Below are 18,283 nucleotides of genomic sequence, written 5' to 3'. Positions count from 1 at the left end.
CTTGGTCAGCCCAGGTGAAGATGTCTAAATGGGTATCATCAACATACTGTTGATATCTAACTTCATGCCAATAGATGATCTCACAAAACAGTTTCATGTAGATATTAAACAGTAATGGAGAGAGGGTAGAACTCCAAGGAATTTCAGAAAACAAGAGACTAGGATGAGATCTCTCTCCCCTATGCTAACAGCTATTGTAACTGGCTCTGATAGGAGGAAATTCACCACAATACCTCACCTCCCTAACCCTTGAACCCAGTCCAGAAGGATATCATGATCAATAATATTGAATGCTGCTGACAGATCAAGTAATCCAGTTAAAGGTCATCAATAAGTGTGATCAAAGCTATTTTGGTATTATCGCTCAATCTGAAACTGACCGAAAAGGGTCCAGATAATCTGTTTTCTTGAGGGAGGGAGGGTGTGGAGAGATGATAAATATTGTTCACTATTGTTCAATTCAGGGAGTGTCTCTTGAAAATGGAATGGGGCACTATCTATGGAGATTCTCAATCATCCAGTTTGTCCCAAAGGTGTTTTTCCAAATGGCAACTGGATTTTTTCCCCTTGAAAACATTTTGCTTCTCATCCAAGAAGCTTCTTTAATTCTGACTGAAAGGTGGGGAATTGAAAGATGTATATATTCTTTGCAGTCATCTGGTTGTGTGAGCATTCAGAAGCATTCCTTCCTCATTTTTATTTTTTTATTTGCCATTTTTTCAAGACTGATAAAAAACATGGTTTATACAAATTGATATTTTACCCACAACTGTCTCAAGCCATAATTTAATGTTGCTTAAAAGGGTTCTTGTGTGGAACTATGATTTCTAAGGCTGTAGTTTTATTGGTGCAAAGAAACTGGAGTTCCTCATAAATAAGAAGCAAAAGCTTTTAAGTTCTTATATTAGAACAATGCAGGCTGTTTTACTCACAGTAACAATTTTTTGTGATTTGGAATGCACCCAATTAATAGCTTTGCTTTTATAGAATGTGTGCAGCATTTTCATTTCCTTTTTTTCTCATAAGAATAAAAGCAAGGGTGCAGATCTTAAAATTCAAGTATTTAAATTACCTCATATTTTTCATGGTCTAATGTTTCTACTATGATGTTTCCACCAGTTTGATCAATATATATTACAGGCTTCTCTAATTTAACTCGTTTTCCCAGATATTCCATAATTTTTTCACTAATTTGTCCAGAGCCTCCAATGAACTTCCTCTCCTGGGAAAAGAACAGAAGAAAATGTAAATAAAATCAGATAAAATGGAGGGTTTCACATTCTTTACACACTTACATAGGTATGTAATAATTTTGAAAGTAGTAACATGAATCATTTGGAAAGTATATTGGCATTAAGTACTCATTCTTAAAGAGTTGAGGCAGCATGTCTTTCAAAAGAAAACGACTTCCTTCATCTGTTTGATCATGTAGAGAAAAATAAATTGGTGCTATACACATGCATGCAGTGAAGACAAGAAAGCTTAACAAAGGACAATTTCCTCAACCCTTCAAAGAAGCACATTTTGTATTTTCTGCCAGTTTGGTGTAATGGAACTAAGATAGAAATAGGAAACTGTGAGTTCTAGTTCTACCTTAGGCAAAAACTAGCTAGATGATCTTAGACGTTCTGAAAAAGAAAAGACAATGACAAACCCACTTCTCAAAATGTTGCCAAGAAAGCTTGTCTAGGCCAGGGGTTGCCAATCACTTGGACCTCAGGGACCACCAAACTCATATTTTTAAATCCCGAGGACCATTAATACAAATTTTTTTAAAAAGATAATATAATATAAAAATTTTATTTTTATCTTGGCGACGTTTTGGCGATATAATATAAAAATAATTTTTTTATATTATATCGCCAAAACGTCGCCAAGATACTCTTAATCTTACACAGGAAAAGACCCGAACACACCTAGACCTACATATATACATATACATACACACACACACACACACACACACACACACACACACATATATACACCCCCTCGAGTTATCTCTGACGTCCCACAGCTGTTGATCCACCACCTGCACCCGGTGAGGATGGTGCAGTAGAAGGCAAGGTGGCCAGCATTAGGGATTCCCATTGGCTGAAAGGGTGGTTTCAGTATTTGATTGAGAGGCAGGAGGATGGGCCAGAGACCCTCTCCTGGGTGGATGCTTCCACGATCCACGGCCCAGACCTTACACGGCTGTTCCATGACCACTTCCCCTTGTGACCACGTCTTGACCGTCAGACTCGGGGGAAGGGCCCTGCGGTGGGGGATAGTGTTGTCGCCCTGACTCCCAAGTCTATGCTGTCAGAGGAAGAGGGAAGATGAGGGAGAGGAACTGGCAATGCCTTCCTCCCCAGGACCTTCCTCCCAGTTAATGCCTCAGGTTCCATCAGACAACTGAGAGGAACAGCCTGAGATGAATCAGGAGGAAGGCATATTGGAGCATCCCCTGACAGGGAGTGAAGAGGAGGAGTCTTGGCTCGACCCCAAGCAGCGTCGTAGGGAGAAATGTGAGCAGCAATGTAGGAGGTGTGGGAGGGTCAGAGAGTGAGCTGAGTCACTGAGCTACACCCCACAGGTGATAAAAGTGGGTGTGCTTTCTCCTTAAACTTTGTATGGGACAAAGTTTAACTTACTTTAGACTTTATTCGTGAACGATTGTTTTGTGGACTGCCTTGTGATTTATGAAGTAAAAGAACCATTTCCCTCTGTGAGTAAGACTTTGATTTACAATTGCTGCCAGCTCAGACTTGGCAGGCAGGACGTAGTGGGATGCCAAGAATGTTATCAGTTACAAAGAATTAGCTCTGCGAAGTTTAAGCCAGCTTGCCTGTCTGTGTTTGTGTGTGTGTATAATCCCTTACCTTTTGGGGGAAAGGGAAGGGGAGACATATATATATATATATATATGAGTTGATGTTTGCAGATTGGTCATAATTGCAGGGCAGAGCAAAGGGAAAGGAGAGGCCTCTCTCATTCTTTGGAAAGAAAGAGGGGCCTGGAGGCTGGGAAGATCTGGACAGGGAGGAACCGGCTCCCCCTCAAATGGAAGAAAAGCAGAGCCACCCCCAAATCTGGTCTCCTGTCATCTTATATCTCCCCCAAGTCAGAGGAAACCTCTCTCTCCTTTGCCAGGTGTGACTGCCTGGAGTTGGGGAAGGAAAGGAGGGCTGGGCTGGAAGCGCCGAGGAAGACAGGCTCCTAATAACCAGGCAACCCCACCCCCCTTGGCCTCTACACAAGAAGACCCCACCCCCGAGGCTAAGCTCCAGGTTTCTCCCGCTGCTTCCAAGCAGAGAAGAGTCCCTCCCTATGTGGAGGCTGAAGGGGTGGGGGGGTTGTTGAGCCCAGAAAAGCTCAAGCTCTTACCTGCATAAACAGACTGGTTATTAGAAGCCCGTCTTCCTCGGCGCTTTTTTGGTCTGGGCATTTGGTCTCCCTCCCCCCACCCCATGCCAAACGAAAGCCAACCAGGCTTCTCCTTCCTTCCTACCCTTCCCCCTGCTCCCTTTTCCCCACTCAATCCTACTTCAGGACAGAGGAGAGTGCGCTGGAAACATGTGTTGGCATTTCCAACATACATTTCTCCAGCGCTCGCTGGCAATTCTTTGCATTCCTCCAGGCCTGGCTTGCTGAGGGGGGAGAGCAGCCCTGGTGCCTCTGCTGTCCCCCCATGGCCCCATCCATTGCTGTTTGAGGCACAGGAAAAGCAAGTGAGCAGAAACATAGCTCTTGATGGGGATGAGTGGAGATCAAAGAAGGCACAGGCAACAGAAAGCAGCTTTTTTCAAAAGCGGCAGCTTCTGTCTTCTCTTGCCTGTACCTTCTTCGATCTCCACTCTTTTTCCCCAGCAAGACCTATGTTTCTGCTTGCTTTTCCTGTGCTTTCCCTGGGCAGCAATGGCTGGGGCCATGGGGGGGGGGGCAGCAGAGCAGAGCACCGTGGGGGATGAGAAAGCTGACGCCACTGACACCGCCCTATTCTGGACCTCTGAACTGGATGGTGAGCGCAGACTTGCCCACTCCAACCCCTCCCACCACTACTAACTGGTACTTTTCCTGCCCTAGGCCATCCCTACAGTCCACGGCCATTGAGGAGGAGCCCAGGCCAGGAGAGGCAAGCTGGAAGATGCTACTTGCATTGTGCAGCACTCCTGCATCTTCCAGCCATCTCCACTGCTGCTTCAGCCCACCTGTGCTGCCAGCCCCCTCTTGCTGCAACAGCACCATTATCTCATCCTGGCTGGTGAGGGCTGCACTGTTTTTTGAAGGTTTGTGCTCAGCCAAAGGGTGGGAGCCAGCAAGTGGGCAGGCCATGTGGGCGGCGCAGCCTTGTTTTCCCGTGCAGCCTGGATTAATTGCTTTGGGGCAGACATTCTCTGAGGCCCACAAAAATTTTCACATGGACCACCAGTGGGCCACAGCTCACTGTTTGGCAACTGTTAGCAATATAAGTCACCTAACAGGTATTTGGGTTAGAAATATATAAACCAGGATAAATATTTTAAAACTGTATCTTTAAGAAAATGCAAAACTGTAATTAGGTGTGGTTTCTCAAACGGCCATAAGATGGAGCCAGAAACCTGGGTTGTCTTAGTCTGAGTCTCAGAAGAGAGTGTGAGTAAGTCTCTGTTTCCTTCTGTTGGAAAGTATTGCCGTTCCTCCATTTTTCCTAATTGACTGATATTTCTGGATTTGATGTAAGTCTGTTACTGAACTGTTTTTTGACACTGGACTTTGATATTTGGATTATCCCTGGATTGAAAAACTGACTGATTTACCTGTGAATGACTTTGGATTGCTTGTTTGGACTTTGCTTAACGTTTCTGGAAGTAAAAACCTACATTTACTGTACAGTGCTGTGTGCTGTGTGTATTATTCAAACACTACTCTCAAATACGTCTCCCTGTATGTGCTTATTCTCCTAATGGGGAATTACCTCAACAGCAACCACTGGTCTAGGCCAGTGGTCCCCAACCACTGGGCCCCGGACTGGTACCAGTTCATGGATCGTTTTGTACCGGGCCACAAAGAATGTTTGCTTGGGCGCCGCAATCTTGTTTCAGTGTCCTGAGTTGCCTTAGCATGCTTGGTTAGTTAAGAAATGCCCTACCCAGAGAAGGAAGTGGTGCTGGAGGAGGAGGAGGAGGCAGTAATGGAGAAGCAAGCAACTCAGGGCGCTACCACTGTGGTGGCTTTGCCTGCGTTTCCGAGGCTTCGATGTTGGGAGAGGCAGCAAGGGCTGGAAAAGGGGAGAGCTGTGCAAGGCTCCATCTCCCTTTCCTGCCTGCACGTGGGTAGGGGGGAGGAAAGAGAGAGAGCTGGGAGCAATTCAAGGCTAGAAAACTAATGGGGAGAGCTGACGACGGGCACTGGGGGAGGGGACTGTTGTTGCCGTCATTGCCGCCGTGTGTGGGAGCCCTGCATCTCAAGGACCTGAGCCAGGAGGCACGAGAACTGCAAGTAGCAGCCTTTGATGATTTTGAAGAACTCCTGGAACACGGTAGATTGGCGTTTTGTAGGTCTCAGTGAAAGAGTGAGCTTTGTTTTGTCTCCTTTCCTCCCCTGGTAATGCAAGAGATACTTTCTCTCTCCCCCCCCCCCTCCCAAATAATCACTGGCTGTGGCTGGGTTTGGCAGCGAAGTGCTAAAGCGAGCAAAGTGCCCCCAGGGACACATTTCCTTGCCTGTCTCCAGGTGAGGCTGGAAGAGCCCCCACCCCAGCTTTTCCTAGGCTGCAGATCTGAGCCTCTCAATCCTCCACTCAGGATCTGAAAGGAGCTCCCACTTTCTCCCCCTCCCCTCCCCCAATTAATCACCAAGAGCGGCAGTCCTTCTGCAGGCAGATACCTGCTGAGAAGCCCCTGGAGTGGCAGCCAAGGGGCGCTGCCCCCCAAGGAGAGCAAAGCCCCCTTTCTCCCTCTGGTTCTCCCAGTAGCAGTTGCCCCGAGGCCCCTCAGCTCAGACACACACACACACACACACACACACACACACAGAGCCTGCTCTTCTGTCTCTTTGGAAGGTGCCAGGTGGGGGAGGCTTCCAGCGCAGAACATTTTATTTTGTTATCATTAAGCATTTACATTTTTGTTATAATTAAATAAGTGTGTGTGTGTGTGTGTGTGTATGTGTATGATGTATGTGTGTGTGTGTGTGTGTATGTATATATATGTATATGTGTGTGTGTGTGTGTGTGTGTGTGTATGTATGTAGATATATATATATATGTAACATTAACATAAAAAATTATATTAAATATATTAGCTTTTTTAAAAAAAATCATATTAGTGGTCCTCGGGATTTAAAAGTATGAATTTGGTGGTCCCTGAGATCCAAAAGGTTGGTGACCCCTGGTCTAGGCAGTCAGCAAGAATCAAGTCTGAGTAAAAGTACATGCACACACAATGCAAATCCATTGCACAACCATTCTCAGCAAGCCCAGGATAAAGCTTTTAAACAAAAAGGTTTCCCCAACCGTGAAGAAACATCAAGAATTAAACTACAGAGCTTTAGAATGCAACATATCTGTAAACCACAACTTTTAAATTACTCCCCAGGCTCAACACATCAATTAATTTTTGAAAGAATGGAAACTTATTTAATTACTCATGGGGCACAATGAGAGAACTTTTGTGCAGGATTTGCACAGATTGAGAAGTGCCATGAGGGTCCAATGCATAGTAGTGCTAAGAAATTAACAGTATACTCTACCTGGCCTCCATTGGTTGTTGAAAATATTCTGGCTGTACCTCCACATTGTTTAACATACCACAGGAACCAGAGAGCAGAAACCTCATGCGGCTCAGAGGTAACATCAACATTCACAAACAGAGTACCAAACCTTTTGGCAGCACTACATTCAAAACCAACACAAATAATATTAAATCAAATGACACTGTACATTGTCATGTACACTGACAGTAGGCAAGACAATGTAGGCAAGACAATGTACACTGTACATTGTCTTGCCTATTAGTAGACAAAAAACAATGTGCCTCTAAATCATTTTTCTTGGTTGAAGGAAAGCACTACTGCTTATCTTTCAACAGACTGATTTATTTTTATCACTTTTTTTTAATCTAAAAGTTGCTTTAATAAAACTAAAGAAACAAAACTTATGGATACAAACTTTAAGAATATATTAAAAATACCAGCATCTATCTATATGTGTGTGTGTGTGTGTGTGTGTGTGTGTGTGTGTGTGTAGGTCTAGGTGTGTTCGGGTCTTTTCCCATGTAAGATTAAGAGTATCTTGCGACGTTTCAGCGAGGTCCCACTCGCCATCCTCAGGCTGGTGCTTTCTGCTTTGTGCCAGTGCAAGCAGTGTGCAACACACTGCTTGCACTGGCACAAAGCAGAAAGCACCAGCCTGAGGATGGCGAGTGGGACCTCGCTGAAATGTAACCAAGATACTCTTAATTTCACACGGGAAAAGACCCGAACACACCTAGACCTACATACCTGTACCCGTGAAAATCTACAAAAATGTGTGTGTGTATCCAATATAAATTTATATGTATTGGATATAGCTCCAGATAAGAAAAAGTTTGTTAGTATAAATTGAAGTCTGGTTTATCTCTTTCGTGAACTCCAAACAACCTTTTCCCTTACAATTTATGCCCCTTCTGATATCAGATCTCATTTTAATGAACACGTGTGATATTATGTCATGCAAATATGTAACATGTTTCACTACATGTAACTTATTTCCTATGCAAAGGGATGGTTACTTTTATTCTGTCCAATCAACTTTCCTCTTGCTTTTTCTTGTTGTTTTATCCAGTTACCTAATAAATGATCTTCCAACTCGATTGCTTATTGGGAAGATAAACCGAGGCAGAAACTAGGGCCAGATTTGGCTATCAGTTTCAAATCAACTAAAGATAAATCTAGAGGCAAACAATCACAGCCAAGCCAGAACTACAACTGATGGACTGGAATTTAAGACCATGCTGCTCAGTGGTAGGATTCAAACATTTTTACTACAAGTTCTGTGGGCATGGCTTGGTGGGTGTGGCAAGGGAAGGATACTGTAAAATCCCCATTCCCTCCTCACCCCACTAACCTGCTTTCCAGCTTCGTTCTCCTGTGCAGGGCTACAAAAGAAGACCCAGCCAATCAGCTGGGACTTGGAAGGCAGAGAATAAATGGGGGCGGGGCCAGTCAGAGCTGGTATTTGCCGGTTCTCCGAACTACTCAAAATTTCCGCTACCGGTTCACCAGAACTGCTCAGAACCTGCTGAATACTACCTCTGGTGCTGGCATATCTGAAAAAGGGTGAGTTTCGCTTGAAAACGGGAGGCCTATTGCAAAAATTTGAAAGAGATTTGCATTTTATAGGGATAGAATTGGAAGAGTTGATGAATGATGAATTGGACTTTCTTTAAAAGATAGACTTACCCAAATGATGAACAATTTGCATTGGACTTTTCAGGGAGGATGTATCAACCTACCTGAAAACAAACCTGATTTTTACACCTGCACCTAAAATAAGCCCCACCCCCAAAATAAAGCCTAATTAAGCTCCACTCACCATCTGGTTGTACAAGATGGGGTGAGGCACAGGTATAAAAATCAAGCTAGGGCAGGGGTGGTGGGTGGAGGACAAAATGAGGGGACATATAGAGCTGTCCCATGCACCCCACTCTGGCTTACCTGAGGGCCCTGCAGCCAGGCCATCAACGTCCTGACAACTGCCTGGTCTCATGGCAGCAGAAACCCAGTTTAGGACCTCACGTGGCTGTCCCGCTTCTCCTAGCTCACTGCCACAATGGAGCAGGAGACTGAGCAATGCACCAGCCATGTGGGGTCCTGCGGGTGGGCTTCTGGAATCACCGCAAAATGAGGCAGTTGTCAAGATGTTGATGGACTGACTGTGAGGCCCCCAGGTAAGCCGGTGCAGGGTGGATGGGCAGCTCCGCACCCCTTGCCTTGCTTCATCCTCCACCCCTCCACCACCTCACTTTGAGGATGCTGCACTGCTCAACCTCCTGCTCCATTGCAGTGGTGAGCAATGAGAAGAAGTGGCAAAGAATTAAGATGAACAAAGTGAGGTGATGGTGGTGAAAGACGAAGCAGTGCAGGCTGCCGTGGAGAGCATGGCTGGTGCCATCATCTTTAGGTGAGATGAGAGAACAAGAGCAAGAGAGAGAAAAAGAGTGTGTGGACCCATTTTGATCCCATTTTCCAGCGCATTTTCAGCACATTTTTCACACTGTTTTGGGCCCATTTTTTGGCCTGCTTTGGGTCTGTTTTTTGGCCCAGTTTCAGCTCAGTTTTCATCCTGATTTTGGCCAACAGAATGCTGCAGGAGGCCATGGAGGATGAAAACAAGGTGTTGGGGGCCTAGCATGTGGCCCATTTTAGCCACCAGAAGCATCACGGGCCAGTCCCTTGATATTTCCAGGCCTGGCCCGCAGGCCGGATTTAAGCACCCCGCTGGTCATATTCAGCCTGCAGGCCTTGAGTTTGACACCCCTGAGCTAAACCCAAATCAGCTCAGCTGCAGAATAGAGACAAGAGAGTCCAATTCTGTGGACTAGCTCTTATGCACACGTTTAGTAGAAATTCAGTGCATTTTGGGCTCATGTGACCTAACTGTCAGATGGCTCAATTCTGAACATACCTTGACTTTTGAATAATTGAGTAAGGGAACTGTACAATTTACTGGATATCAACTAATCTCCATAATTTTAACATGTACCACTTCCCTTCTGGGTCCATGCTATCTAAAGCATTAGCATCCTTTTTTCCAGGATCCCATGCAAACAGTTGCTGATTACTTTGTTACTGTTAAGGGCCACATTCCCTGGCTGGATGATATTTACTGGGACTCATACCCACTGTTAGGAGACTCTAGAGTAGTAATATCCTACCAACCTGCTTTTTCTCTTCTTATTTAAGACATATTTTAAATATGACTTAAAACAACTTTAACATTGCTAAGTGGACATGGGACAGAGGTTTTTCTCAATGGAGTTATGGAATTGATTTTATTTTGAGATGAAGAATGATTTATTTCATAACAAAGAACAATGATTTTCTTTACAGAAGCATCAGGAGTTTTCTAATAGATTATTTTTGGTTTTGTGACCAGTGGCTTGTTCTTCTACATTTATTTGTTTCCCATTATTCTGGACTTCTTTCAATTTGTCCTCCAAAATAGCTAATATCCAATTGCTATTTTGTTTTGTTTTATGCCATCTAGCACAATACATGTTTTAATAAAAATAAAGAAAAACACTGTGTCCTAGTTATTCTTTAAAGCACTAGCGAAGTTTATAACAATGTAAGTCTTTACATGCCAATTTGAGACAAGTTTTACCGAGTCCATAGTACTTACTTTTAAATAAGCAACTATAATTTGCTGCTAATACAGACCTTTTATTTTAGCATTGCTATATGAAACACCTCCTTTCTGTTGGAGGCTCTTGTCAAGAGCTTTTGCGGAGCTTAATCTAGGCAAGGTTTGATGATGATTCCCAAATAAACTACTTTAGAAAATGAGATTTATGCAGATTTGGGCTTCAAAATGATTTCATGAAGAAAAATAATCACCTGGCTTAAATATGACGTGTGTGTGTGTGTGTGTGTGTGTGTGTGTGTGTGTGTATAAAATGCTCTGTATTTTACAGATCTATACACCTAAACTTTAATGTACAAATTATGTCATCAGATCAGACCACTTAATTGTAAAATAAATTTGATTAAGGACCCATTTTCTATGGGGGACAGCATTCGTTCTACCTAAGATTCTTTCTATCTTTCGAAATGGAATGCTTGTTTTAGATGCTATCATCTTCTATTGTATAGACATGGCATACAATATAAAATTATTTCTCACTTTGTCCAGCACACTTTATTTAGCAACTGTTCCATGGTAATTTTATCCCATTCCTCTGCATGTGGTGCTTTCCATGGAGCTTCATTAGGAATCTAGGAAAGGAAAGGACATACGTGTAAAGAACAACCACAACACAGAGTTGATCATGCAACAATTTAAAAATCAACCAATCTTTTTATTAGATTCCAGTACTTTTCCCCCAGATTACAACAATGGAATGATTGCTCTTCAAAATCAAAGATTTTCTTGAATTGTTTTAATTTGGTCAGCTTTTATAACAATTCTGTCATTTATGTTACAGGGTTTTAATAGAGGAAAGCATTTTATTCTGAGCTGGTATAGTAGATGAATTGCATGAATGAATATTTCAAAGTTTTTTTAAAATCACCAAATGTTTGCTGACCAAAGATCACTTTTTGACCATGCAGCCTATGTCATAGAATTGCTGTTGTAGGGATAAAACAAAAGGAAATTCTCACATATATCATGAATATTTTAAATCTAATTAATTAAATTTAACTAATAAACTAAATAAATATTTGTTGTTTATCCAACAAAGCATGATTTAATACTATAAATAATAATCTTGAAATTGGGCTGTTCAAGAAATTGGGTCTGTTTCATTCATATTCCCATAAGTAGTAGAAAAAACAACTGCTTTCTCCCATGGAGGGACAGAGACATCTTGGAAGGAGAAAAGGTGAATGGAAACAGACTTGCATTCTGGAGAACAGGCTGCTTTACCTAGTTCTGTTGATGTTCACATTAAAAAATAATTCCTCAGTACCTTTCAGATGTATAGGCTTCAGTTCCAGAATTCCCCAGCCAGCTTTACGACTAAACAATTACATCCATATCTCAAGTTGCAACTTGTCCACGTCTTACCTCTTTCCCCATTTCATCCAGTGTCCTCCATAGATTGTTGTAGTCCAAATAAGTAATGGGATTCCACATTGGAGGGAAAGGCCCTTTGAAGGGATAAGATTTTCCCTATAAAGTCAATGAAAGAAGAAACAACTCAAAACAGATAGTTATTCCATTTAGCTACAGTTAAAAAGTCCAGGAATATGAACTTTTTAATGTGAATCCAAATGCACACCATTTCCATTATATTTCTGTTTGGACCACAGTTGGAAAAAACTCTCCTTTTCATATTAGTGCTAAGAAGTTGTATTAGAATACCATCTGTAAGTGGTATTCAGCCTAGATAAGAACAACTTGAACAACTAAATGAGCAAAGAGAGAACAGCAGAAACAGCAGGAACATTCAAAGTCATGAAAAGGGGATGTTGAAAAAGATGCAGTCTCTCTTTGTTTTACTTTCAGCGCTGACTTAGCTGTTTTCCAAAATGTTAGGAAATCATCTGTCAGCAACCATATCCCTTGGGTCATGACTTGTACCATCAGGTAGATTCAGCAACCACATAGATAGGAAGTCTATATGCCATCCACTTTTCTCGTCACTATCCAATCCTGTCTTTTAAACTATATTTACTAATAGCAATATTTTGGCAATACCAAGGGGAAAGAGTATAGGAGATTTATCTGCTCTCCAGATCAGTATCTGATGCTATAGAATTTGGCAGCCTTGGGGAAATCAAGGGTTAATTAAGAGGGTTTACACTTCTACATAAGAATACTTAAGAATTATTTTCCAATTTCAGATAAATCCAAGATTATTGGGAATACCAAGCAGAAAACATCAGAATGCTTATTCTCTATTTAGACCATTTAAGAAATGCTTATCATAGTCTACAAATGTTCATAATAGTTATAAGCCATATAAGATAATATATAAGAATTTTGACCAGATTAGACTTTTTGTTTCCATCAATACAGCTTAACTATTTTTTATTCTTGATATAAGTGGATTTGGTTTGGCTGCTTTCATAAGCATTTGATAAAGTATCTGGTTAAATTGACAAATTAATTAAAAATACAAGTTAAGCATGATAATCATATGTTAATAAATTGACCACAGGAAAGATTTTATGGACCAGTGTTACATCTCAATTTATTTGGTATCTTTAATAATAATGTCTGATGGAAGATATACAGAAATGTGTTCATTTAAATGCGCAATAATTCAGGTTTGAAAGAGGGATTCTCTCTTTTGGCACCTTTACTTGTATATTCAGGATTCTATCATCAGGGCAGCAAAACTGAAACCTTGGAGAGTCTTCAGAGCCCATAATGCCTTAGACATGAAAGCCAGCGGGGTGATTTGGGGCTAGTCACTCTCTCTCAGCCTAACCACACAGGTATGGGAAAAGTAGAAGGAGGAAGGTATGTCCACTTATTTATAAAAAGCGTAAAGACAGATAATAAATAGTAAATAAGTAGCATAAGAAAACGATGAGAGTTAGATACTATCTAATAAAGAAGAGATTGATTACATAGGTTTTCATCTATTTTGGCTAGTACAGCTCTAACTTAAATCTTTTTTGGAATTAGAATATAAAAAGTCAGCATATTTTTAAACTATTTTTGAAAATATAATTATTAATTACTTTCCCAACCCAAAGGACCAATGTCAAAAAGTCAAAACTTCCTAGACATTTGTCATAGAAGAATCTTGGTTGCATTTTGTCAGCATGAGACTGCATTTCTCTTACATCATGACAGTTGAACCGAATGCCTTTTTTTTCTTGTCTGTCTCATGTTTTAACAGACTGGTTTGCCCTGAGATTCACCGCCTTGACACTGGTTGTTGGTGTTAACATAAGGGACAACTCTGCACTGAGGACTATTGGCTTTCAGCCTATCTCTCACATAGGCAGCTGTATATATTTTCAAGTTTATAGTATTTGCCAATGGAAGCAGTGGCAGCATTTAGCCAGAGACAATATTCTACAGGGTTCAAGAGATATAAATATGAAGACATAGAAATATAATAAATACATATATACAGAATCTTGTGATTTTGATCCATGAATGCTCAATGAAAAATCTGATACCTGTCAAGTCAAATCTGATAAAGCCATATATAAAGTTCTTAGAAATAATAGATTGCTTATTACGGAAGAATTAGAAATGTTCAAAATCATATCATTGGAATTATAATTTACAAAGATTTAATTTTGAAGATTTTAAATTAGGGTAACTAAAACAATTCAGTACAAAAAGAAATATTACAACATGAAAATAATATTGGTATTTATGAATTTGATTAGAAAATATGGGAAAATATAATATTTAGGAATTTTTAAATTAAAAAAAAGAATTAAAATGAATTTCTAAAAGAAGGATTTGATGATAAATGTGAGATGCAAATTTCATGACAATCTACAGAGATTGGGTTCATGATGAGCTTTTAAGAAAAAGGCATATTGAGAAGTTAATTGATTTATGAATCGATAAGAAGTAGATGTTTGTTTGAAAGTAGGCCTGTTTTTGTCTGCTGTGTTGTCTTCTCTAAAAATTGGCTCCACGCCAGGGAAAACAATCCACTTATTTTAATTCAACACTTGACAAATAAGTATAGATGTTGATATTCCCTGATGATACTGTTTTGGTGGAATAATACTTGCTAATGCATGCATTTTTATAAAAGATTTAAAAGAAGATAATGGAATCTACTGAAAGTGTTTGAAAAAAGCACCTTTGGGACAATCTGAGGCTTAGATTAAACAATTATGTACTAAGCCCTGAGATTGGTTTGGAAACATAGCTAAGAAAACTTTCCATAACCTTAAATTTCTCGGTGGAGCCAGTGGGTGGATCTTTCTCCAAAAAGTTTGGTTTTACTAGAAAATTACACTTTTAAATTATATATTACTAAATTTTGCTCCTTATTTTTTGAGAGAGAGAAATGGAAAAAAATCACTATCAAACATAATTTTTGCCCATGAATTTTTGTGTGCAACACAGAGTGATTTGAAAGCCACAAAATTGGTATTGTGCACTACTTATGGTTCCCTGGTTTTTCTGAAGGCAATGCAAATAAGAGTTCTCTCCCCACATTTTATCTTTACAAAATGCACTATGGTTTGGACTGACAATTGGTGTCAGCTATGTTAGCTAACACAATAATATTCATGGCTGTAGGTCAACCGCAAAGACTTACTTGATAAGAGATACCTCCAAAAGAAATAGCCAAAATATTTCTGCCAACTAGTTAACATATATATCACCCCAGCTGTGTCTCTCTTTCAATCTTTATGCTAAATAAAACATTATGCCTATACTAACTTCCTAAAATAATACACATTGAAGAAAACTTTTGGAAATTATACAAATTGAAGAAAACAATTCAATCATACTTTTAGTCAAATGATGCTGCTGATTAACCTTCAGAATTCTTTCATATCTTGGTAATCTGAGTATTTAAAAAACCATTCCAAATTATAAAATCTCAAAAATTATTAAAGCTTTGTGAGTCTCTCACATCATAAAAAAGAAGTAAAGAAACTGTTGCTCTTACGTTGACATGATCAATAAGATGCTCAACTTCGTTCACTTTGTAAGTCTCTAGTCCTAACTCCTTAGACAGACGTAAAACACGATTTTGTGTGGGTCCCACATATGCTCCTCCCAAGTCAACATACTTGACGTGCTTATTCTGATTGAGGAAAAAAAATAGCATATTGGTAAATGAATATATATGTCCCTAACATGAATGGAAAAAAGGAAAACGTATGTCAATGTATCTATCATTGTACAACATTGATAATTTTTTGCATAATAATTACAATGTCTTTTTTTGCTGGTCAGAAAGGTAATCTTTTAAGGAATCTGCACGTACAACAAGGATCAAATCTTGGCTCAAAGAAGTATGATCCCATTTTGATGAAGCTGTTTGTGCTTGGGTAAGGTTCATTTTTGTTCACTTATTTGTTTAACCAGTGTTTATAGTTATCCACTCAACATATGATTAAGAGTAGCATATCTTATTTAAAAACAAAAATAAATCCGTAAGATTTCATCATAAAAAGACAAAAAAATATAAATCAACCAGAAATATATAGTCACATAAATGGTTGGGGGGAAAACTCATCCAAGGTCGTATCTTTCCCAAACCTGGTGTTTGAATAAGAACTATTCTTTAATGCCCCCTAAAGGGCTTTGCTGTCAGGTAGATTTCAAGGGGTATGTTGTTCCATAGGGAAGGAACCAGAAGCGGTATTCAGCAGGTTCTGACCAGTTCAGCTGAAATTTTGAGTAGTTTGGAGAACTGGCAAATACCACCTTTGACTGGAGATTTTACAGTATCCTTCCCCTGCCATGCCCACCAAGCCACACCCACAGAACTGGTAGTAAAATAATTTGAATCCCACCACTGGAAGGAACAGCAACAAGGAAAGCACATCTTCTAAATTCTGCCAGGTAAGATAGCCTATATGGTAGGCCCTAAAACATACCAACTTTGTATACATCCTACTGGACAGATACAAAAGATTTGAGACAGAGAGTTCTGCAAATAGGCTGGCTCTATACCACAAAGATTTTCATAAATAAGACCAGCAACTGGGAGTGAACTGGTAACCAGTGCAGCTTATGAATTAGAGCAGCACTCCCCAACCTTTGTGGCTTGGCGAAGGGGGGGAGAGGAACCAGATTGGCATGCACACACATGCACACAGGCAGCTGGTTGGCATGCACACACAGCTTGACTGCAAGTCAAGCTGCACGTGTATGTGCATGCATGCCAGCCCACCACTTGTGCAAGTTGAGCTGCATACACATGCATGCTAGTTGGCCCATCCTTCACATGGTCCAGTTGTGAATAGGCCATGGCCAGATATTGGGCCATGGCCTGGAGGTTGGGGGCCTCTGAATTAGAATAGTTACATTGGGATAGCAAGAAGCACCCATAACTGTCCATGCCACTGCATCCTGGATCAATTGAAATTCCCAAGGGGTCATCAAGGGTAGTTCCATTAACAGTAATAAAGTGACTAAGGCATGAGTGACTGTCAGCGGGGCTACCTGATTAAAGGAGCAGATGCTCATTCATAACAGGCAGAGCCAATTTGAACAGCAAAATACTGGTGAACCCTACTTTTTCACATTTTATAGTAGAAAATTACACACAGAGAGAAAGATACACACACACAGAGTACTTACTCTTACTGTGTAAGTTCTGCCTCCAACCCTGTCTTGGGCTTCTAAGACTACAACATCCAGTCCTGAGTCATACAATAATTTGGCTGCAGACAAACCTAAACAATAGAAAGCTTCATTGTACAATGCCACAAAGATTTTCACAGTAATTTAAGTTTTGCAATAAATAAGCTACAAATAAAAAAATGTGAAAAATAGCACATTAGCATTAAATTAAGAATTTAAGACCAAAATCTTAGACAAAATATTTCCAAATTCTACTTTATTCTAGTTTTAGTTGACAGAGGGCTGGCAGGTGAGACTTTTCTTATGTAACTGCCTATTTTAGTAATGAAGCTTTAAAATGGGTTCTCAGAATGTTTTTTTTAAAAAAACAGTTTTATTAATTTTAACAACAAACAAAAACATATAAAACATAAAAACATCATCCTTTCCTTCATGAGTTTACAGACAGTGTGTCGGTTGGTTTACCACTTTTTTTGTGCATCCATTTCATAGTCTCCATTGTAGTTATATTACATAATAGCTCATATTATCAATCAACAATTATATAGCCTGATATCATTATTAAACAATCATTTGACTATAATTTTGTTAGTTCATACTTTAATGAGATAACTATAGTTTACTTAATTTATTTTATAGCAAATCATAAAGTCATACCAAGTCTATCTTAATAGAATTTTATAAAGATAGTATCAAATAAAAAAAAGAAATAGGTATTCATTGTTTCCTAAGGTTCTAAATATTCTATTATTTATTATTATTCTATTTTATTATCTAGCCATTGATAGAAAAGGTCCCAAACTTCATAGAATTGTTTATCTTCTTGTTCTCTAATTTCAAATGTCAATCTACTCATTTCAGCACATTCCAATATTTTCTTAATAATTTCTTCCTGTGATGGTATTTTCTCATTCTTCCAATTTTTAGCAAATACAATCCTAGCCGCTGTTAATACATTTACAATCAAATATTTCAAATTTTTATTGTATGTATCAGGTAAGATTCCCAATAAAAAAATCTCTGGCTTTAAATCTATATATTTCCTTGTCATTTTTTCCAACCATATGCGAATTTTAGTCCAATATTTTCTAGCATCCTCACAAGTCCACCACATATGGTAATATGAGCCAGGTATCTGATGTCATTTCCAGCACTTGTCAGATTTATTCTTGAACATTCTTGGAGAAGGCAGAGCCACGTCGCTGCGATACAGATGCAATCTCAGGGCTCCGAGATCACAGCTGATATCTTCGCCCCTGGTCGGTCGCAACGGACCTAAACCGTCCCGTAGAGACAGTGATAGCAAGGGGCGCATTCTGTTGATCCCAGGGACATCGCAGAGTCCCTGGTTGATCCAGGAGAAGCCCT

At 40.0% G+C, this 18,283-nt stretch overlaps 1 protein-coding gene across 1 annotated transcript in view; it reads right to left on the bottom strand.

Moving 5' to 3' along the window:
• LOC113444733 (amine oxidase [flavin-containing] B-like) overlaps positions 1 to 18,283 on the bottom strand; it is a 107,374-nt gene that overhangs the window by 28,697 nt on the left and 60,394 nt on the right. The window contains exons 2-7 of the mRNA XM_087937710.1: positions 16,913 to 17,007; positions 15,270 to 15,407; positions 11,732 to 11,836; positions 10,847 to 10,938; positions 6,715 to 6,856; positions 1,073 to 1,222 (exon numbers count right to left, since the gene is read on the bottom strand). Coding sequence (XP_087793836.1) covers positions 1,073 to 1,222; positions 6,715 to 6,856; positions 10,847 to 10,938; positions 11,732 to 11,836; positions 15,270 to 15,407; positions 16,913 to 17,007 — 722 coding nt within the window. The remainder of the gene's footprint in view (positions 1 to 1,072; positions 1,223 to 6,714; positions 6,857 to 10,846; positions 10,939 to 11,731; positions 11,837 to 15,269; positions 15,408 to 16,912; positions 17,008 to 18,283) is intronic.

Source organism: Pseudonaja textilis, chromosome 7 (assembly GCF_049901715.1).
Source record: "Pseudonaja textilis isolate UNSWEBS1 chromosome 7, rPseTex1.2, whole genome shotgun sequence".
Classification (NCBI taxonomy): domain Eukaryota; kingdom Metazoa; phylum Chordata; class Lepidosauria; order Squamata; family Elapidae; genus Pseudonaja; species Pseudonaja textilis.
The sequence above is the reverse complement of the archived record's forward strand: the minus strand, read 5'-3'. Positions and strand labels throughout refer to the sequence as shown.